The sequence below is a fragment of the Macaca nemestrina genome, chromosome 11 (assembly GCF_043159975.1).
Source record: "Macaca nemestrina isolate mMacNem1 chromosome 11, mMacNem.hap1, whole genome shotgun sequence".
NCBI lineage: Eukaryota > Metazoa > Chordata > Mammalia > Primates > Cercopithecidae > Macaca > Macaca nemestrina.
In genome coordinates this window covers 56,493,858-56,516,210 of record NC_092135.1, presented here as the reverse complement: position 1 = coordinate 56,516,210, position 22,353 = coordinate 56,493,858, and the positions used below count along the sequence as shown (strand labels likewise).

Sequence of the window (22,353 nt, the reverse complement as noted above, 5' to 3'; positions counted from 1 at the left end):
GGTTACTGGCTTTCCACGGTTAACTTTTACACTCTGACATGGAGCTTGACGTGCTGAGAACTCCTACCTCTAGGACAACTTGAGCTTGAAAAGTTTCATCCAGCCTTACTTATCTTTCATGTCTAGGAGCCCTCGGTACTATGGCTTCTGCCCAAGCATGGGAACAATACAACACAGGTCTCCAGCTTGGAGCATACATTCATAGGAACCGAAGAAATAAAAGTGCAGAGGTCATCTGTCATCTTGGGCGAGACTGAGAGTGCCTTCCTCCTATCCACCCCCTCCTTTTCCTTACTAACAGAACCTACATGAGTAGAGGTGGCAATAGGACCTGGTAAAGATTCCTTTTCCAAGTGTCTCTTATAGATAGGAATGGCCAATGAGATGTATGGGCAGGGATTCAAGGAAAGCTTTTTTAGGGGTTTTGACTCAATTGTCAAGCTCCACTTTCCCAACTCCTTTCTCTTTGTTGAGGAATGAGGATGTGATTGTTGGAGCTACAGCAGCTAGCCAGGAAGCCATGAGGATGAGGGTCCTACCCAAAGAGTAGGATAAAGCTTGGGTCCATGAGGGCATTTGTGGAACCCCATACTAGAAAGACAGACATCAGACTTTCTGTGGTCATCTCTTTATGTGGTAGAGGAAAAAATTACAAATAAAACCTCTTACAACTTGTCTTGTTGAAGCCTCAATTTTGGATTTTTTTTTTTTTTTTTTTTTTTTACTGCCAGCCAAATGCAATTTCTCAGCGATGATATATCATCACCACACTCAGTGATGTGGCCTCAGAGGACAATATTTGTAGCTTCAGGTGGTTTAGCATCAGCTTTTCTCCAATTAAGATGTTATATAGTGACAGACCTGATTTCAACACCACTCCACCTCGCCTCTGATAGCCTTTTCCAAAGCAGTGTTAATCTTCAAAGAAGTGATTAAAAGGTTACGCAGAGATGAGAGGAAAATGAAAAACAAGAACCTCATCATTTGCAAGCTGAATAAACACACCATTATCTTTTGACCACAGTGAGAGACAAGGAGACTACTGGTCACTGTGGCCAGCCATAATTGCAGTGATTTTGGTGGACACATATACATATACTTAAACCATTCAGCGATAGAACCTCCTGGTTTTTGTTTTTGTGAAGGCTCAAAATGCATTCCTCATAGCACAACACAACCATTTCTACGATGGCCAGGACCCCTCCTATGATCGTCTTTTCTAACCTGGAACCCATCAGGATTGAATCTTTCCTCTGGTCCCCAGGAAACTGGGCACACCTCACTAGGCTCATTCTTACCCTTGGAAATGAGAGAGCTGCCCTGGGTTGCGCTGGCACAACCACTGACTCTGGAGATCCGAAATAAAGACCCTAGAGGGGTTTCGTCCTCCCTGAAGTCATTTTATTAGATTATTCTCAGTGGATGGCAGCTCCTCAAGGCCTTGGAAGCCAAACACATTACATTTCATTGCCAGCAAATAAAGGCACATTTCAGGGGGCTTCTGGGGAGTGAATTAAGAGTTATAAGGGATTTCTGAAGGAAGAATTGGATGTGTTCCCACTGATTTCAGAATTACACCTTTGACCCAGCATAAGTTGTGTTTTATTTTCCAAGACAATGCATTGGTCAGCCCTGGAATCACTGGGATGTGAATGGAGGGTGAAATAGCTCATCATATCATTAAGTCTTTATCAAAATTCCCCCAACCATTGGATGGGGCTTTAATAATGAAAGAGCTAGTTATGGCTCATGCAAACGATTATGACAGCACAAAATGATTTTTAGGGATTTCGTTAGAATTAGGCAATAGTGACAGGCACAAACAGCCACTTCGGGGGCATGCCAGCTGCTTCCAGCGAAGCTGCTGACATGAAAACAGGGAAAGGCACTAAAACAGGCACAATCCAAGTCATAATCTGCCTACTAATAATTTCCTTTTCGTGTCTGCAGCCTTTAAGGATTGTCCTGAATAGGGGTATTCATAAAGACAGAGAGTTAAGTCAAGCCATCACACCAGGGCAGAGCAAACTGCTATCACGAGGATGAATAAGGCTGGAGACCAAGGACGAGACTGATTAAAGGGTGGCGGAACTGACGAGTCCCAGCTGAGAAGCGTTCCTCTGTGTGGGTGGCAGCCCATGCTGCACATGGTCTCTGAGGCCCAGTCCAGTACTTGGCACAGGCCAGCAAAGGGCAGCTGTGTATCAGCGGTGGAAGCTGCCCCATGGAATTCCAACCATCATTTGCATCTTTGCTACCCGCTAACTCCCTTCCCAGTTGCACACTAATTAAAGACTGTTTGGTTCCTCCACAGCAAAGATGCCTTTGACCTGCTGCAGAGTTCTCCTTTGAATTCAAAGTCTGCCCTGCATTTGTAACATTAAAAAAAAACCCATTAGCTGCTCTGCCTCTGATTTCACTGACCTGTTTGTTTTTCTGCTGACATCTTTCTGGTGCTTTGATGAAGGAGCTTCGCTCCCACACTCCTTCCCTGTGGCTTGGGAAGTACTGAGATGAGTGAAGTGGTTATTTACACATCTCTTTGGATCGTTAGGTAAAAGGGGTGACACACTTCTCTCAGCAACATGTTGAAACATGTGCCTGAGTGTTGCTTCTTAACTTACCTTCTTGTCAGCACACACCTGAATCTGTACAATCATAGCTCATCCAAAAGGACACCCCCTGTAGTGCTTTCCAAGTGTATATTTTCCAGAATTCTGTTTAAACTTAACTTGGTAGGCTGTCAGTTTTTAAATGGACTTGTGTATAGAACTACAAAGGCATTTTGTGCTAAAACCTTTTGTGTAAGAAACTGTTTTCTAGGGCAGGCGTGGTGGCTTACACCTGTAATCCCAGCACTTTGGAAGGCCGAGGTAGGCTGATCACTAGAGGTCGGGAGTTTGAGACCAGCCTGGCCAACATGGCAAAACCCCGTCACTACTAAAAATACAAAAATTAGCCGGGTGTGGTGGCAGGTGCCAGTAATTCCAGCTACTTGGGATGCTGAGGCAGGAGAATCACTTGAACCTGGGAGGTTGGAGGCTGCAGTAAGCTGAGATTACACCACTGCACTCCAGCCCAGGCGACAGAGCGAGACCCCGTCTCAAAAAAGAAAAAAAAAAAAAAAAAAGAAAAATTATGCTTTATGTTAGAGGTATATGGATTTTTCTTAACTCATGCGAGCCTAATAATCAAAATTTTGATTCTAGTTCATAAAACCAAGTCTTAGACAATGTGTGTATTTCCTTACTGATTTTTGAGGCAGATTTTACATACAATGAAATGAAGATCTTATGTGTACATTTTGATTTTTTTTCCCCTTTTCCTTTAAAATTTTATTTAAAAAACCTTCGGTGCAATATTAAAAAGCAATACAGCCAGCTCGAGCGACAATCAACAGAAAGAAAAGAGGGAGGAGAGGAAAGGCCTGAGGAACCCCAACCCAGCTAGTCCCCTAGGGGCTGGAGGCCAGGGGCAGACTGAGAAGGGGGGCATGGGTGGTAGGGGAGGGAGGAAAGACCACCCACCAAAATAAACAGGCAGATCCAAACATTTATACAGGAAACATCTGGCTGAATGGAAGAGAATCTTGGGGAGATGAGAAGCCCCCCACATTTCTTTTTTTTTTTTTTCCTAAAATGTCCTGGGCTGGGTAGGGACAGTCAGCCACCTGAGGTTTAAGGAGCAATTCCCTCCCCACACCGACGTGCTGAGGGGCAGATGTGTGTGCAAGAGAGACACAAAGGGCAGAGATGAGGACAAGAGGGTGCCCTCTCCCTGGAATCTGTTATGAGGGCTGAGGGTGTCCCCCTCCAGAGAGTTTTGCTCTTTTTGCCCAGGCTGGAGAGCAATGGTGCGATCTCGGCTCACTGCAACCTCTGCCTCCCAGGTTCAAGCAATTCTCCTGCCTCTGCCTCCCGAGTAGCTGGGATTACAGGTGTCCGCCACCACACCCGGCTAATTTTTGTATTTTTAGTGGAGACGGGGTTTCGCCATGTTGGCCAGGCTGGTCTCAAACTCCTGACCTCAGGTGATCCACCCGCCTCAGCCTCCCAAAGTGCTGAGATTACAGGTGTCAGCCACCATGCCCAGCCTATTTTGATGTTTTTTTTTTTTTTTTTTTTTAGAAGGAGTCTCGCTCTGTCGCCCAGGCTGGAGTGCAGTGGCGCGATCTCGGCTCACTGGAAGCTCCGCCTCCCGGGTTCACGCCATTCTCCTACCTCAGCCTCCCGAGTAGCTGGGACCACAGGCGCCCGCCACCACGCCCGGCTAATTTTTTGTATTTTTTTTAGTAGAGACGGGGTTTCACTGTGTTAGCCAGGATGGTCTCGATCTCCTGACCTCGTGATCCGCCCGTCTCGGCCTCCCAAAGTGCTGGGATTACAGGCTTGAGCCACCGCGCCCGGCTATTTTGATGAGTTTTGATCAACGCATACCCCTGGGTAACTGCCACCCCCACCTAGATATAGAACATTCCCATCACCCAGCTTTCCAGTCAATACCTAGCCCCACAGACAACCATGATTCTGACTTCTATCTCCATAGATGAATTCTTCCTCTTCTTGAATCAGTCATGCTTTATGCACTCTTTTCTGCAACTTTCTCCTGCATTTGAGCAGCATATTTTTGAGATTCATCCATGGCTATGTACTGTGGCTCATTCTTTTTTTTGCAGACTAGTATTCTATTACATGAATATACCACAATTTTATCTATTCTTGGATGTAACTTTTGTTTATCCATTCTTCTGTTGGAGATTTGGGTTGTTTCTAGTTTTTGGCAATTATGAATAATGCTGTTAAAAACAATGGTATTTTAAAAATCTAATAAGTGAATAGCAATGGCCAAGTTTTCAAATGTCTTTTCCTTGCAAGCCAGTTTGATTGTGGAAACAAAACCACCACCCAATACGTTTGGATAAGTGTTCTATCAAATGTACTGCTGAGGCCCCCAAATGAGAGGGTTGCCTAGTGACAGATTTTGTTTTAGTGGGCTTATAGGCATAGCTCACAACATTCTTTTAGGGGGAGTTGTCAGCCAAACCTAAATCATCACACACATCAGAATAATCAGAACTCGTTTCCCAAAATGAGGTTCATGTAACACCAGTGGTGGTAGACAAGATAAATTTTGGTGGTACGCAGGTTTTTTTTTTTTTTTTTTTGAGATAGGGTCTCCCTCTGTCACTCAGGCTGAAGTGCAGTGGTGCAATCATAGCTCACTGCAGCCTTGACTTCTTGTGCTCAAGTGATTTTCCTGCCTCAGCTTCCTGAGTAGCTGGGATTACAAGTGCATGCCACCATGCCCAGCTAATTTAAAAAAAATGGACATTTTTTATGTTTAATAGTGAAGTGTTCATTTTTATGGTTACTAAAAAGTATATGAGAAAACCATCACTTGCCCACAATTTATGGCAAGTGATGGTTTTCTCCTTTAGAGTAGCAATAGAGTCCTTTGGCAAATTTAAAGCAATGATGAAAAACACTTCGTAGACGTTCAGTTGAAACTCAAATTATTAAATATGAAAACCACTGGCATTGTGGTTAAGATAGAGTGTAACGCTAATGGCCCCTTAATGGCTGTATGATCTTCAGCAAGTTACTCTTCCAAGTTTGCTTCAGGATATGTGAAATGGGCTATCAGTACAGATGTCACATGTGCTGTGAGGGCTGGATGATAACGTATATGGTGCTCTCAGCACATAGTGAGCAGTCAATAAAGTGAACTGTTGGGATTTCAGTGCAAGCAGCAGCATCGGGTGGACAATCAAACACTGGCCAGGGATTAATGATTGGAACAGTTACGGGACTGTGTGGTGATCACTTCTGATACTCATGGACTTCAAAGGACATAACCTTTAACAAGTGTACACAGGCAAAAGACATACTCTGGCAAAAAGAAAAACCTCACATCGACTTTCCAAGTTTAAGATCTCAGTGATAACACTCCAAATCTAACCGTCGCTTCTAGGCAAATTCCGCGCCCTAAACCCCAGCTGCTAAATTTTCAGGTCGTGCAACAGCAAGGGATGGAGGGAGAATGGGGAGTACCAAGTGGCTCTCAGCTGACTGCATGCTGCAATCACCCAGGGAGCTTTTCAAGAATATTGATGCCTGGACTCCACCTCTGTGGTTTTGATTGGTCAGGGTGGGGTCCGGGTGACTCTTAATGTGCAATCAGGGTAAGGAAACCCTTGTTTAGCTCACTGACATTGGCTCAGTTCAGCCCTGACCCTCTGGGACAGGGTGGAAGTGGGCTGAATTCTATATGCTACTTAGTGACGTAAAGACAGCAATAAAAAGTCAACTTTGTTTTAGCAAAGCTTGTTTATTCCCACACCTTGAAGGAATAGTAGGCTTGGTTTTTCCCTCAATGATGCCCTTTTGTATCATTCAGGCTGTATCTGCGATTTCTTTTCTCTGGTCTCAAGGGAGGAGTCTTAAACAGCATTAGATCTTCTGCTCAGTCCCCGTGCACAGGCCTCTTTCTGGCTCTGTTAGGTCTGATTGGAGACCCAGGTGAGTTATTTTCAATCCAAATTTGGATCCGTTTTTGAAATGCTGCCTGTTACAGCATTACTCCAAACTAATGCGGTCACTAAAAGAAAGTTATTGTCAATCGGCTTGGGCTGGCTCCGATTCCCTTGTTTTCCTGATTCCCCAGCTGACAGCCTTCGGCCTCAACCCAGATCTGAAGATACCAGGTTCAGGGAAGTCAGTGATTGGAAATTGAAGTGGTTACATCCCACAAGTCCTGATGCCAGTTCCTCAGGAACATCTGGTGACCTCTGTCGTCTAACAAGGGCTGTCTCCTGAGCTCCGCCAGGTGTGAGGCAGCCAGGGCTCAGTAGCTGCGCAGTCAACTCCGCAAGCTGGCTCGGTGTTCTTCAGAAGAAGGCGCCCCAGAAAGACTCCCAGCTTGTAGACCTTAGGAACCTTCATGCTCGCACTGGTATTTCCATTTCACTTTGGATGCTAATCTTGGGCTGCTGGCCATTCGGCAACAAAACATAGCTTTCTCTTGGGTTTCTTTCCATATACTCACAAATGTAAGTACAAATGTTTTAATCTGTGATTTGTATCACACTTGCAGGGTATACTGAGTAAAGACAACACTTCTGGGTTTGACGCCATGGGGGTTAGTTCCTAGTTTTCCTAGTACAGCTATAGGTAAATTAGTTCCTAGTTTTCCACGATGGCACTTAACCAATGTGGCATTTCCATATTTACACAAAGATCCAAGAGCTAGGGCTGAAGGGTGGAAACTGCAAGACCCGAGAAGGCCTCAGATTTTGGGCCTGGTGCCCCTCATTGTCTCCACAGATGGAGAAAAGCTCCCAAGTAATGCTGTGTGGTGCTATGGGGACCTCTGCCTGCCTTATCTGTGGGGCTTCTTTCCCCTGCCCCATTCCTAATCCAGGAATTACTGTCTCATGGAATTATTCAACAAGATCATAATTTAGAATTTGTTTTATTATATTGGTGCCAACGAAATAAATGCCCAACCACTATTATTATGAAGTTACCGAGTTCTTAAAAACGATGCCTAAAAAAGTATCAATTTAGTTATGGCCACGCTGCCAGATATAACTTGTCTTAGGTGAAGAGTGATGATATGTACATATGGGTCTGAGAAAAACATGATAAAACTGTAAAGTGTACTAGATTTAAAATAGATTCCAAGAAATGAAAACACCTACATAGTCAGAGGAGGAAAGTTCATAGCTTAATTCTTTGGTGTGGTCCGTCTTACAAAGTATATATAAAACTAGGAAAAGTCCAAAATAGTTGGATATGTTTAGGCTGTTTCCAACATGCAGTTAGATTTGTGTTTATTAAATCTGCTTTTCCATATACATACAGAAAATTTAAAAAGAATAGAGAACACATTTCCAAGGATGAAATTTCCACATTTATTTTTCTTTTATGTGCATAGAAAATGGCAGTGAAGTGTCCTATGAACGAGGCGAGGAATGGGCATGGCGCTGCGGTACCAGCCTGGACGTTGTGCTTCCAAAGTACACTACGCGTGGTGGGGACAAAGGGCATCGCAGTTTGTTTTTAATTGCTCACAGTTCCTTGGGCTTCCCATTTGTTTTTGAAGTTGTCAGTTTCTTCAAATCTCTTCTCAAGTGACACACTGCATTACAAATGATGGCACTTAACCAATGTGGCATTTCCATATTTACACCAACAAAGAAATTTACAAGACATAATAGCATACAATCTTGACATTTAGTAATAGCAATAAAACATGGGCATCCATTTTATTTTTTCTGTACAAACTATCAGAACATAACTTTATTCACATTAAAAAAATCTTTAATTTGATTTGACCTACACATCCCCCATTTCATTTCACCCATTTCTCAAACCTCTCATCACCTCACCCACACCTTCACCAGACTACAGAATCTATAATTAGATCTAACAACTAAATAGAGCTTAGAAAGTCCTCTCCCAAAATTTCCTCACTTCCCTGATAATTCCTCAAAAAAGAAAAAAAAAAAAAAAACGCACTTCACTCATTCCTTCCACTTCACTTTCACATTTCAATCATCAAATCAGCAAGATGGACTTTTCACCTCAATCCAAACAAGGTTAGAAAGAAAGAGTTCCTCTGTCGGGCATCTTGATGCTACACCCATGAGTCTGGGGACCCTGGGTACTGTTCTGCTCTATAAGAAGGTCGTTTAGTGGAATAAAAGTCTACATAATTTGTGGTCGATTTCAGTCCGTACTGTGTTGAGTAATCAGTAGAAGCTGGAAAGTGAACTCGGTCATCAAAATAAGGGTCTTCATAGCTATGAGGAGACTGCAAATACAATCTGTATGCATCAAAGTTCTTTCTGTTGGAGTCATCTTGACTATAATACAGCTGTTGATGCTGTTGACAAAATGAAAAGGCAAATAAATAAAAGCAATTTTTTAAAAAGACGTGTCAGGAAAATTAATGTGGGCTTCTTGCTTCATATTTTTAAAGCAATATTCAATAGTTGCAGCTTAAGGTTAAAAGCTGTTTCTGGCACACACTATGTGTTTGTTTACTATTGGACTCTAAGGATTTTAAGCTGCACTCTCAGGCAGGCTGCTGAGTTTCCTGTCCTAAGACCTCTAGAGAAGTAGGTGCCTCAGGAGAGCCTGAGATCTCCAGGTACGTGGCCCCAGCGGCCTCCCCTCCTTACTGGAGGCCCTGCTGTGTGCTCAGCTGTGGAGGGACCCGTTACCTGGGCATGCCGAATGAGAGGATGGTCTTGACATTTGCTTTGACACAGGGGAATTATTAGCACATCACTAATTTAGTCGAAGATTGGGTTTCTGGGCCTTGCATAATTGCATAATTACCGAACCATCTTTTAAAACATTTACTTCGGATATGAAGATGGAGTCCATCTCTCCACTTTAAAAGATGTATGTGGCTAGGTGAACAATAGTCACACTTTGGAAACTCTGCTGTAAGTCGTAATATTAAAGGAATAAGCAATCTCAAGGTAGAAGAATAGTAAAATTAGGAGAGACATGTGAGCAAATATGGTTCTAGAGGAAAAGGCTTCCCCAAGCCAGGGCTAAGTCCATCTGTAAGTGGGCAAGGCCAGGCACACGTGGGCACCCACAAAGGGCACACTGCTCTCCATTTCCTTTTGTTCGGTCTTAGCGTTGACCTCACATTAATTTCTTCAAATTGTGATGGTTATTATGTCTATCTTCTTGATCATGCCCAAATCCCCCTACTTAGTAAGATGTAACAAATTTACCACACAGGAATCAATGTTATGTCCTGGAACTCAATGCATTCTAACATTATAAGGATTTCAGAGCTAAATTCTCTTTTCAAGCCAGAGTTATGATTCTGGTCTATTTTTCCTGACTAAAAAACTATGGCATAAATTATGAATAACTTGGAAAATTCGTTTTCTTCCATCTACAGAGAAAAGATGATGAGAAGGAGAGGTCTTAGAACACATCCTTATCTGAAGGACAGGATACAGTCTTGTTTTAGGAAACTCCAGCTGCTCTGTTATTGAAAGGGAAGAGGAGCGACCAGATGGTCCAGGTTCACCACGGCACCGGGAAGGACCTGAGACTGACTGCAGGCCCTTCATGAAAGCAAAGCCGGGATGTGTTATAACCGCCAGTCCCACTCTCCCACAGTGAGGTCCATTCCGGCAGGGGCTGAGTCCACTTTGACCACCGACACAAACAGACCTGGCCATGGACTCAGTGTTTTTAAATTGTGGAGCCTGGACAGAGAGGGGTGAGATGGAGAATGAGGTATACACAAAAGAGAACAAGGTGATGAGGGCATGAAGTGTGCTTACCAACCTTCCCTCACCCAGAGGCTGGAAGAGATTTTAAAGCTTAACAGAAAAAGAGTGGGAAAAGGACACCGCTGGGCAAAGGACATGAACTAAAGACTTCTTGGCTGTCCCCATCAGTGGCGTGGTGGTCTCAGCAGTACCGATGTGGATACTTAAGAACGTGAGGCTACCGTGGAAATGCTTTGCTTAAACCACGGGTGAGTTTCCAAGGAGTGAAGATCCCCAGGGAAAGCATCTAGGACCCTGCCGTGTTGGCCCAGCTCTGGGAAGTCAACCGACGTGGACCCCTTACTGTGTTAACTGCTAATCGGCCTTCTGTAAAAATGATATTGCAAATTCACCTGTAGCCGTCTATTTTGTTCTCTTGCTGGTGAGGAATAGGAACTGATGTAAATTGGTGAAGGTTTGCTGGAGCCTGTAAGAAAATATTTTATGAAATTAAAACTAGTGCTTATTACTCTGGTCCATTAGGCTGAGCGGTCTCCCCTGCACTAGGGCTAGTGCTGTCCCCGACAGGGCCTGCCTTCCCCAGTGCCAATGCAGGCTGGGAGAGGTAGCAGCTCAGGGTCTGGATCTGGCCTGGCTGCTGCTTAACTCAGGGCTGGGGGCGGCTAATAGCAAAACTATGGCAAAAACAGGCCGCGTGTGTTTCCCCAAAAAGCAATGCCAGTGCAGAGCCCATGCGCAAAGGTTCCTGCTCAAGCTCTGCTCATACGTGGGAGGGTTTCTCCGGCTGGCTTTGGACAGCAGCACAGGATCCTGAGCTGAGGAACACCCCTTTTCCAGGGCTCCGAGCTACAGCAGTGGGTCAGAGAGGAGAAGCGAAACACAATATTTGAACAAGCCCCATGCCTTCCAAACAACTGGGATTCAAAATCTCAGGTCAAGGAAGGAGCAGCCGTTGGGCAACAATGGAGGCACAGTCTTGTGCCTGCTATATTTAAGTATGTTTTAATACAAAAGGAACTTGGTAATAATGAGATAATTGTCTTCAAAAGTCCATAGTAGACTCCTGATGATGTTACCCTTCCATTATTGTTAAGGCTAGCAAAGATTTTTATTTTTTTAATGAGGAAAATGAAACGTACTTGAGGCAAATTAGTTTATTGAAGCAAGCGAAGAAGATACAGAAGGGCATGCATGCTAAAGAGGCGATCTGTAAGATAAGGCAGGCTGCTGCAAGTCGGAAGCAACCATGCACTTCAGCTGGTATGTGCATTTCCTTTTGCACAAAGCTTGGTGCTGAAATGTAGCATCTGCAATTTTCTGAGCTATTAATTGCCATAGTAACAACAGTTGATTAGTAAATAGTCCTGTGAAATCACAATTTCAAAGACAACAGTACAACGGAGACTGCTCCCCCAGCAGGAGTAAAGCTGACACTAGCTTTTATTTATTTTTAATAGGTTTGAGAAAAGAGTACTTTTTGTGGGGTAGCTTACACTGACTTATTTGGAACATCTAAAGTAGTTATAATCTGCTGGACGGTTGAGAATGGGAAGAGTATGAAATCTTAGTAACCCTTTGGGCTGGTATCCTTTAAATAAATTGTATGCACAGCTTTCTGAACAGGATATAAAAATATTAACACTATGTAACATTATTTTTGTTATTCTTAAAAAATAATCACTTTGAGAAGAATCACATTATACCTTTTGCTATTTATTCAAACTCTTCTCCATGAAAATGTAAATGAAATTGATCTCCATTCTCTGGTTTGAAGTTAAGAGATGGGCCTGTCTAGAAGACGTAGCCCCTGCAAAGCGACACCGGGCTGAGGGTTCTGATGCATGTGGAAAACACAGAGACTGCTCAAGGCAGGAGGGGACGGAGCAAAGGGACTGTGCCAGTGAGCAGCCAGAAATGATTTATTTGGATACAGCCCTCTTTTTATTTGTGGCCACCGTACAGCTACATACATACATACATACATACATACAAGTACATGCTTGTTTTACTTTAAACAAGCAGAAAAGGCAACAATCCCCAAAGTAGGAAAGGGAATGACTGGAACATGGTTTGCTGCTGGGGGACCGTCTCAATACAAGCACAGGCTACTTCCCAGGCCACTGGCCGAGTGCCTGCAAATGAGGCTTTTCAAGAGACTGTATCACACACCCAACTGGCGTCTTACCAGGGTACAGGCCTTTATGTGTGGCATCCCCTTGGCTATTGTAATACTGCATAGGTGGCTGGGTCCTATCGTATTCAGAGCGAGGGTCTCTGATTCCTAACAGTGCTGGTGAGGAAGAGGTGCTGCCGACTGAAGGGAGAGGCAAAGGAGGAGAGAAAGAGGGGAAGAAAGAGAAATCAGCATCAGTATCTGTGGAAAATCCTCTCCAGAAACACAAAGGTCAGTAACTAGAAATGACACACAGCTGGTGCTGAAAATATCTCAGAGGTGCTGGGAGTTGAAGAGCAGCTAGACCCAAGTACCGCAAGTGCGACCTGCATGCAGGCCCGCCACTGCACAACTCAGCAAAGTCAGCATCGGGGCTCACTCTCAAGCTGGAGGGCAAGCCGCCCGGCTAAAGAGGCACAGTGTAGAGATCATGCAGGTTTCCCCACCAGTGTGTCTCAATGTCTTAACTAGGCCTTTGAAACTGAGTGAGTGATCATAACTTACTAGCCATGCAAGAGTTATACCTGTTATTTTATGATCTCAGTTCAGTTGCTTGCAAAATACCCACCTATTATCCTTTATGTATAGCTCTTCAGTCAACAGAAGTTTTATGGCATGTTTTGATTTCTAATTATTTTAAAAATATCCACATCTCTAAACGTGTTTGAATAAGAGCACCCAGTCTATAAAATTTATAATTCTTTTTATGGTTATCAAGGAAACAATTTAAACCCAGTAAGCCTGGGTCATCAGGAAACACACATGGTGCTAAGTCCTGACCTCAGAAAGGCCCAGAGGATTTTTTTAGCCCAGCTTCAGTCAACATCTAATAATACCGTATCTATCCTTAGGACTCTTTTTGGACACTCTGGCACAGAAGGAAGAGAGAAACATTTCACATACGTTTTTTTCCTTTTTCTTATTAAAAAAAATCATCTTGCTTCCCTTAATTTCAAATAATAGTGGCTACTTATTCACTTGATACACTCGAAAGCAACAGCACCCCAAACCTTGACACCAGTGGTTTTGTACAAATTGACACTTTCAGAGGAAGACTGACAATGAAATACTTTTCCTAAAAAGTCACCTCACTGACATAGGATTGCTCAGTGTTAAACATGTAAGCATGTATGGACAATGTCTATGCGCTGTTCACCTTGCTTACTTTCCAGAAGGTAGTAGGACAGAAAGCATACCCGCCTGCCTCCAATGACATCAGCCAGGCATCAGACATGCCCAGAAGCAGATCCCACACTAGTGTTAAGGGATGCATGATCAGCCCTTAGAATAACTGGAGAGGAGAAGTGGAGTATTCCCTACCACTGACTAGAATCCCAAGAGGCACCTAGGAATTTGAATGGGGCTAGTCAACACTGTCCAGCATGTATATTTAAGGGGTCCTGAAAACAAGGTCACTATTCAGTAACTATGTGCTAATGAGACCAGGGGTGTGCAATCTTTTGGCTTCCTTGGGCCACACTGAAGAATAATAATTATCTTGGGCCGCACATAAAATACACTAACATTAACAATAACTGAGGAAATTAAAAAAAAAAAAGTCACAAAAAAATCTCATAATGTTTTAAGAAAATTTACAAATTTGTGTTGGGCCGCATTCAAAGCCATCCTGGGACGCATGCAACCCCTGGCCGCAGACTGGACAAGCTCGCACTGATCTAAAATTATCCTTTGCTTGTCTATGTGCATTTCGTTATGCAGCCACACCTCTTTATTTCCCTGGCACCTCTATCCCCAAGACCCTAAAAGGTTCTGAACATTTTTCTAGAAGAGAGCAGTTTCAGGCTATACCTGGGAGCTTAGCAAGGATGTTAAAAACCAGACATGTAGGTTTCTTTCAAGAAAGCAACCTATAATTTAAAAACTAAGATAAATACCATATACAACAAGCACAGATAATTAAAAAAAATTCTAGTTCAAGTGGGGACATCCAATTATGTGGCAAGAACCACCGGCCATGTATATTAGTCTTTTTGGCCACATTTGTCCACATGAGAAATAAGACTGCCAGCAGTAACACTGCTGAATAAAATAGGTAATATTTAAAAGTCAGAATGGGTGATTTAAAGCGAAATAAAAATAAGACACTTATTACTTTTCCTTTCTCATTTTGGAAAGAATTAGATTTACATGACTGATTGGCTTGGCAGTAATAATCTGCCCTTACATGTAAAAAAATTTAGTCTGAATCTCAAAACATTCTTTCCACAAAGTTAAACTTACAAAGAAGTACGCAGTATGGTTGACAGGATTCCCAACTTAAAAATCTAAAGGAATTCCCACAAACCCACCCATAGGGCCTGCTTCCATTAGCAGCAGATGCTGGGGGTCTGCAGAGGAAGAAGAGCAGGCAGCTCTCCCAGGTTGCGGATCTGAAGACCGTAAAGGTCCTCTGTTAAAGGACCCTGCTTCTAAAAGGTTTCACTAAGAAAACTTAAAAAAATTCACTTTGGAGGAGATTCCAACCTTACGGCCAGCTAGCATACAGGGCAGCCACTTTCCGGCATAACCCAGCATGTCTCGAAGTGTGGCCCTCCACTCTCGGGCACCCTGCTCCCCTGTCCAGTCTGTCAACTGCAGATTTCAGGGCCCCTTCTCACACTTAGTGAGGCAGACTTGAGGGCAGGGCCTGGGGTGCTCTTGCTGATGTAAACTGGTATAACCTTTTAAAAAGGAAGGAAGAAAGTGGGCTTGTGGTTTATAATGGTGTGTGATTCCTACAGAAGGTTCTCTGCTGCATGGGTAGCGTTGGAGATGACAGGCTTAACCAGCTTATGTTTGATCTTCTCTGGCTGGGAAACAATGTTCTGTCACACAAAGGCTCTCGTGAAGGAGTGGCGTTTCCCACTGACCTGACTGAATGATGGGTGACATCTGTTGGTTGGTGGTAGACAAGGAAGGATGTGATTTGAATCGGTCTCGCTCCAATGTCGACACAGGTGTAATAAAATGGTTCTGATTCCACCCATCCTGCAGAGTTAAGAGAAAAAGAAACCTCTCAAAATGAATAATGACATTTCATTACAATAAATGATTATGAGTATGTGCTTTGATGAATGCTAATTATGCCAGAGCTATTCTTGTAGGTTACCTTTTTATAAATGCTCCGGAGGTCCCGATATTGCCATAATGTATTCAAGACCTGGGCTGCTGCCTTCACCACTTTCAGAGATGATCTAGGGAGAGAGCAAGGATGTTAATGAATGTGGGTGGCACAGCCTCAGCCCCACTCGGAGGGGTGCAGGATGAAAATCAGTGGCCAGGAGGCCATCATTCTCAGGGTCACAGGGACGGAGGCTACTGCAGGACACACCACAAAGGGATCAGGTGTGCCTAGGAGTTGATCAGGTTCGGGACTGGCCAGAGGTGGCAAGAACTGAAGTGAGGCCATCAGGCAGTGAGCTCTGTGGAGCAGCTGTGGCTTGGACGAACCTGAGTTGAGGATCTCGGTAGGTGTCAATTCCAATTTCCCTCCACATCTTCACTGAGGGCCACTGATCTCACTGGGGCTTTGGGATTCATGCAACCATGACTCTACATTCTGAGTGTCTGGGGACCCTCCCAAGTGAATATGTTTTATCCCTCCTTCTTTATTAAGCCTTCATCTAAATACCTCCATTGCCTCATCATTCATACCTCTAAGTAAAAAATGGGTGTTTTAATGTTGAATTTGGAAAACATGGTCACAGATATGATTTCCCCTCTCTGAGGGCATTTTGCAAATGCTGGTGCTCTGTTTAAGCACTGCCGACCATGAGTCACTGGATTCACCTTGGGAGCCGCTGCTGTAAGTCAGTGGCCTCACCAGTAAGTGAAAAGGGGACTTCCTGCCTCGGCTAAGGCCCTCAGATCTCTACATTGGGGTGGTACTCATGGACCAGTGCTTGGGGAGTTAGCCCTAAGGACAACTGAACACTTCTGTCTTAAGACTCCATTGACAGTTTGACTTCAACTGTATACACCAGATCTAAAATCTGGTTTTCTCTTCTACTCCTTATCTTCCCAATTAAACTCTCATGAAGTGGAGGAGGACGAAGGAGGGGAGCAGGCGCTGAGCTACTTCGCCAGCCCCTAACAACAGAACGTGGGTTGCTAATGATTCTGAGGGTTTAGGTGAGCAAAGCCAGGTAAAGCCAACCCATTCAAAGCCTTTCCAACCTTTTTATTTCCAAATTGGACTATGGAACAAGAAATAGCTAAATACCCCAAAGAAATAAACAGAGATGAAATTTCAGGCACCCAAGACAGCCTCTGGAAGACAGATTTGGGGGAGCAGGGCACTTGCCCCGCATAGCCACCTGTTCTCAGCTGGGCCCTGCTGTTGCTGCTTTGTTCACCCGTCTGTCTTTAAGTGCTAGGCAGCGGGATGAAGGCTCAAAAGGCAGATTCCACAGCTGCCTGGGAGGATGGCAGCTGAAACACTTGACCAGGCAGGACCATGCCCGGGATATGCCTTGACAACAACAGGCTACATATTTTCAGACACAAATTCCATGAGCAGAAATCTGACCCATGAGAAAAGCAAGGAAGTTTCTTTGCTCTCCTTTGCAGCAAAACTCCTTGAAACAGTTATATACTTGCCTCTCTAATTTCTACCATCCCGTCTTCTCTTAAACATAGGACCTCCATATTGCTACATCCGAAAGTCAAGTTGCAGTCCTCATCCTGAGTCGCTGTATTTCACCTTGGGAGCCGCTGCTCTAAATCAGTAGCTTCATGGATAAGTGCAGAGGGAATGCGGTGCCCTGCCTTGGCTAAGGCCATCAGATCACCATGCTGGGGTGGGCCTCCTATAACCCTCACTGGCTCTGCTCCAGCCCCACTGGCTTCCTTCTGTTCCTCAAGCACACGAGGTCCTCTAGCTTCTCAGGGCTCTCTCATTTGATGTCCCCCTCTAACTGAAATGTTCTTTCCCCAGGGAGCTGCACTGTTCCTTCCCCGCCTCCTCCAGCTCTGTGCTCAGAAGGCGCTGTCTCTGCAAGGCCTTCCTTGATTAGCATCCCTCTCCCCAGCATGGCCCATCACCTGCCCTGACATTATTATGTGCCCTGCCCCTCAGCACCACCCACCACACTCCACGCGTTTCTGCTCGTTTGGCACCTCGTCTGCGTCTACTTTGCCCATGGAACGTAAGCTACTTCGGGTGGGGTTGTCGTGCGACCTGCCTGCTGCTGCAAGCCCAGCATAGAGAACAGCGTCTGGCACACAGCAGGCAGGCACTAAGTACTTGTGAAAGAATCAGGAGAAAAGTTAAGTGTGTGGAGCTAGGAGACAATTTGATTTGGTCCAAGACTTTCCGAATCTCTGGTTTTGAAAAACAGATTAGACTGGGTAGCAATTTTCTTAATATGCAAAGGTTCTGGCACTGGCTCAGCATCTCAGCCTCTTCTTATGCTGCTCACAAGTGCAGGCTGTCCAGCGACATTTTAAGAGCATAAGTGATTATGGTTTCACTCACTCCCCTTCCCAGCCCTCTCCACTCCCTATAACCATTTATTACTAATGAAATAGAAAAATATACATTTAAAAAAAGGACTGAAAGGAAATATCATTACTGCTGATAGGTGTGGTTTCTGGCAGATGAGAATATGGTTTGAGATTATTCTTATATTTTAGAAACTCCTTCAAAAGTATAAAGATTAGATGAGATGTAACGTGAGTTCCAGCACTGTCATTTGGCCAATTAATAAATATTCACCAAACACCTGTTATGAGCAGGCCAGGTTTATTCTAGACGCGAAGGATATAGCAGTGAACCAAAATAAAAATCCCTGCTATGGTAGAGTCAGGTACAAGAGGAAGACATAACTTCCACAGCAAGGGGAAATCAGCACTATGGAGAGAGCAAAGCAGGGAGGTTGGTGGAGAGGGCTGCCAAGCTACTATGGCTCAGGGAGATCGCTGTCCTGCTGTTCTGAGATGGCACCAGGCATCCTACTAACATTTCTCTGATCTGATACTAAGGCAAACTTACAGTCACTGCTACAGCTCCATGACAAACGGCCTTCAATTTTTACCACTGATTCTCTAGTCCTTCCCTCCTGCTTCATCAGTGAGGTGTCATGCAGAAGCAAAGGGAAATGTACCATCCAAGCCTGGGGCACATCCTGAGGCCACACAGCAGCCCTGCTGCAGAACAGTAATTTTAATACTTTCTGGGTATGTGGCAGAAAACTCAGTTCCAGAACTGGGGATTGAAGAAGACGTTCTTGCAGAACAGGCACTCAGGCCTGGAGCAGAGACAAGGGCACGAGGGAAATGGTGCCCCCTAGATTTTCCTCATCCTGGCATTTCCAATTCTTCCAGGAGTTGGCACGACCAGTTGTGGCTTTATGGACTGCTATGGTCTGAAAGTCTGTGTCCCTTCCAAAGTGCACATGTTGAAATTCCAACCCCCAAGGTGATGGTATTAGGAGGTGGGGCCTTTGAGAGGTGATTAGATCATAAGGGAAGAACCCTCATGAATGGCATTGGCACCCTTATAGAAACAGGCCTGAGACCCCTCCCTCCTTCTACCATGCAAGGACAGCTGAAAGGCACCATGTATGAACCAGAACGGGGGCCCTCACCAGACACCGAATCTGCTGGTGCCCTGATCTTGGATTTCCCAGCCTCTAGAGCTGTGAGAAATAAATTTCTGTTGTTCATAAGCCACTCAGTTCACAACATTTTGTTGTAGCAGAACAAACAGACTAAGACAGAGACAAATACCAATGTAGGAGTGAGGGTGTTACAATAAAGTGAAAACCAAAAAAAGGCCCCATAACAGAAAACACTTCTCCCAGCACAGCAGGTTGTAAGTGCTGGAGACTGCTTAGCTTATCAGCATGTAAGAAATGCAAAAATAAATCCTTTCCAATAGGAAAGGGATCCTCAAACAAAGGCCTCATCACAGCACAATCTCAGGAATAAGAGCCCTACTTGCACCTCCTTGCCGCAGACTTGCCTGTCGCCCCTGCCTTTGGTTATGTTCACCAGCTTCTCTATGCCTCCTGAGTCGGCCAGGGCTTTCGCGTTCTCCATGTTTTTGCTGGTGACCTCGTGCAGAGCACAGCAGATGGCTGCCATGGTCTCATCAGACAAGACACTGGGGCCGTTGCCGCCGGGGAGCCGGTTGACCAGGTCTCGCATGGCGTATTTGCCTGCCAAAGGCAAAAGAGTAAATTCTACTTCCAGATACTAGGTTTTGGTTATTGTTGTTCAGATTCTGGTGGTATGCAATCTCTTAAAAATAAAACCCCCAAAGAGACAATAACAGGGGAAAATATCAAAACTCACAGCAAAGAAGAAAAGGACAAATGTCATTATAAGGGGAAAGCTAACATTTATTGCAACGTCACTTGCAGAAATGATTCATTTATAAAACATTACTGTCAACTGCTGAAAGCAAATGTAAATCAATGCGTAAAACTGGGTAGACAAATCGAGTTGTTTTCGTTCAAGTATTTTCAGTAACATTCAGTAATGAAGGAATTGTAATAGTAAATTTTATCCTTAATGGAATTCCTATGCATCACAAATACCTCAATTTCCTCTTAAAGCTTTTTAAAACTTACCTTTGAATCTGGACCAAGTCAGGCTGTCAAACAATACTTGCCATTAGATCTTTCTGGATCTTAATGTGTGAACTGGGTACAGTTACACATTTCTGTGTACTGCAGCTGATACGACAACGGTGGCAACATGTTAGTTTCTTTAAAAGATGACCCAAGTAAAAGTTCTGCTATGAAAATTATAGGTATGTTATCTCCCAGGAGTAATGTGACGATAACGAAATTCTTGCTAAGACAAGGTGAGGGGAGTCTCACAGTTATTGAGATATTTCTTTATAGATACTGAATTTTTCTTATTCCTCTCCAAAAAGAGATTACCAACTGACAAACTGTAAGTGCACTACAAACAAAAAGAAATGAACTAAAGTGCAAGTAAACATTTTCTTAGTTTCCCCCATGCTAATAATTGAGTGGATGTGAAATGGGGTTTTTATAAAGGCTGTTTATATACAATGGTAAGCAGAAGACAGGTCTCAACTACAGGCTGTGCAATGTACAGCACGTCGGAGGGAAGGCTCTGGCTTGCTCACAGCAAACACTGTTAGGAAGAGTGGAAAAACAGTGCTGACACTGTAAGGCCACAAGATAAATGTGGTTTACAGAGCAGATGATAAGTTAGCCCTGGTGATTTTGAATATTCATGAATGACCAAAAGGCCCATGACATGTAATTTGTCATTTTGCCAAAGTATAACTTTAAATTGCACTCCTGGGGGTTAGGCTGAGGCAGCTCGCTCTGCCTATGAGTGAGTGAGCCTGGCGGTCCCCTCAGAACTTGCAGCTCCAAACAGCAGGGTGGGTCCCACTCAGTTAAGTATGTAGTAACTTTTATGAAGTGACAAAACTTTGCTTCTTTGTGAAAAATGGCTCTGAAAAGAAAGTCCGTTGCTAGTGCTGATGATGAATGTGAAAAAAGAGGGAAGAGGTCAGAGAAGGGGAAGGTTCTTAGGAACTGAAGTGCTGGGTAAATTAGAGCTAAATACTGAATCCAGGAGGGGTGCAGATCTCACAGGAAGACAGGAATAGGGAAACAAACAAAAAAAAATGGATTCATGGAACAGTTCAAGAGTGCTTCAGCCAGGTAAAAAAAATGCTCATCACTGGAGAGACAGGCCAGTGGAAGTTAAAAAGGGTTATTCACAGAAAACACAGAAACGCACTGAGAGGAAGCCAAGACTTGGAACACACATTCCTCTTGCCAAAGGTCTTAGCACTTCACAGTACCAGCTCAAGGCCTCCTGTCAACCTGTGCCTTTGCGTTGTGAAATATGACAGGCCACAGGATACACGTGTCAAGCATGTATATTTTAGCATTAAAAATGCCCAAATTATACATGCTTCTTACAAGAAATCCAAACAATATAGCCATAAGAAAAATAAAGAATATCTCTCTTTAGGGACTTGAAGGATTTCTCTCAAGGAAGTGTGGGAACTGAGAGATATGGCACATCTACAAGAATCGGGCGCGAGCTGGACCATGAACAGGGTGTGGAGGAACTTCCTTTCCTTTCCATAGGGGGATGATTTGGCTTAAAGGAATGGTGTGTTAAGAGCAGGTTAATCTGGGCAACAATTCAAAATAGCAATTCTGTCAGGCACTGTGTGAAGGGCTTCCATTGTAAGTCATCACGTTTAATCCTTACAGCAACTCTTTATGGTAAACGTCATCGCCCTTGTTTCTCTCTCCTTTTCTCATGGCAGGTGTATTTTAAGTTTACTATAGATTCAGATGAATCCACATAAGATCTTGTCCCATTTCCCCTCCTTCTCCCCTGACCTGGCACCAGCTGTAGGACTTGGCATGGAGTTCTCTAATTTCCTCTTTACAGTAAACCCACAGTTAGGACAGCAGGCATCAACAGCTCCCCTTCAGAGATGAGGAGTTTCCTTTCCTTTCCAATCTAGAGAGAATAATGGAGCCTGGAGGGGGTTATACAGGACACCTCAGGTCGCATGGCCAGTGAGCAGCAGATCCTAGGAATGAAGCTCAGGTTTATGGGGGGGTCCCTGATCTCTTCTTTAGCCTGCATCCTGCCTAAGATGTGGCAATGTCCCAGAGGCAAGCAAGCTGCCTGGGATGCGGAGCTTACAGCAGTCCTCACTGTTTGATTTGTGCATGTGCCAATCCTACCTTTACAAACCTGAGAGTAAAGGCCTCCTAAAATGTTGTGGCCTTGGGGCCTTGCTTAGCTCACCCTAGTCCTGCCCCTGCCCTGGGTGGAAATGATGCTGGGACAGTGGTTCTTCTCTAGAATCAACATTTATACCGATGTGAGAGGGGAAAGCTACAAAACATTCATGTGATTTTTTATTTAGAGTATGGTAGTGTTGGTGAATTAGCAG

The 22,353-nt window shown here is 44.2% G+C and overlaps 2 protein-coding genes across 2 annotated transcripts in view; one reads left to right on the top strand and one right to left on the bottom strand.

Moving 5' to 3' along the window:
* The window catches only part of LOC139357122 (uncharacterized), a 65,315-nt gene extending 58,277 nt beyond the window's left edge, over positions 1 to 7,038 (top strand). Inside the window, exon 3 of the mRNA XM_071072808.1 lies at positions 6,664 to 7,038. Within this exon, the coding sequence (XP_070928909.1) occupies positions 6,664 to 6,815 (152 nt within the window). The 3' untranslated portion in view covers positions 6,816 to 7,038. The remainder of the gene's footprint in view (positions 1 to 6,663) is intronic.
* Positions 7,039 to 7,888: 850 nt separating this feature from the next.
* LOC105493204 (plakophilin 4) overlaps positions 7,889 to 22,353 on the bottom strand; it is a 228,948-nt gene continuing 214,483 nt past the window's right edge. The window contains exons 17-22 of the mRNA XM_011760720.3: positions 19,405 to 19,600; positions 15,550 to 15,634; positions 15,311 to 15,428; positions 12,453 to 12,581; positions 10,660 to 10,733; positions 7,889 to 8,886 (exon numbers count right to left, since the gene is read on the bottom strand). Coding sequence (XP_011759022.1) covers positions 8,638 to 8,886; positions 10,660 to 10,733; positions 12,453 to 12,581; positions 15,311 to 15,428; positions 15,550 to 15,634; positions 19,405 to 19,600 — 851 coding nt within the window. The 3' untranslated portion in view covers positions 7,889 to 8,637. The remainder of the gene's footprint in view (positions 8,887 to 10,659; positions 10,734 to 12,452; positions 12,582 to 15,310; positions 15,429 to 15,549; positions 15,635 to 19,404; positions 19,601 to 22,353) is intronic.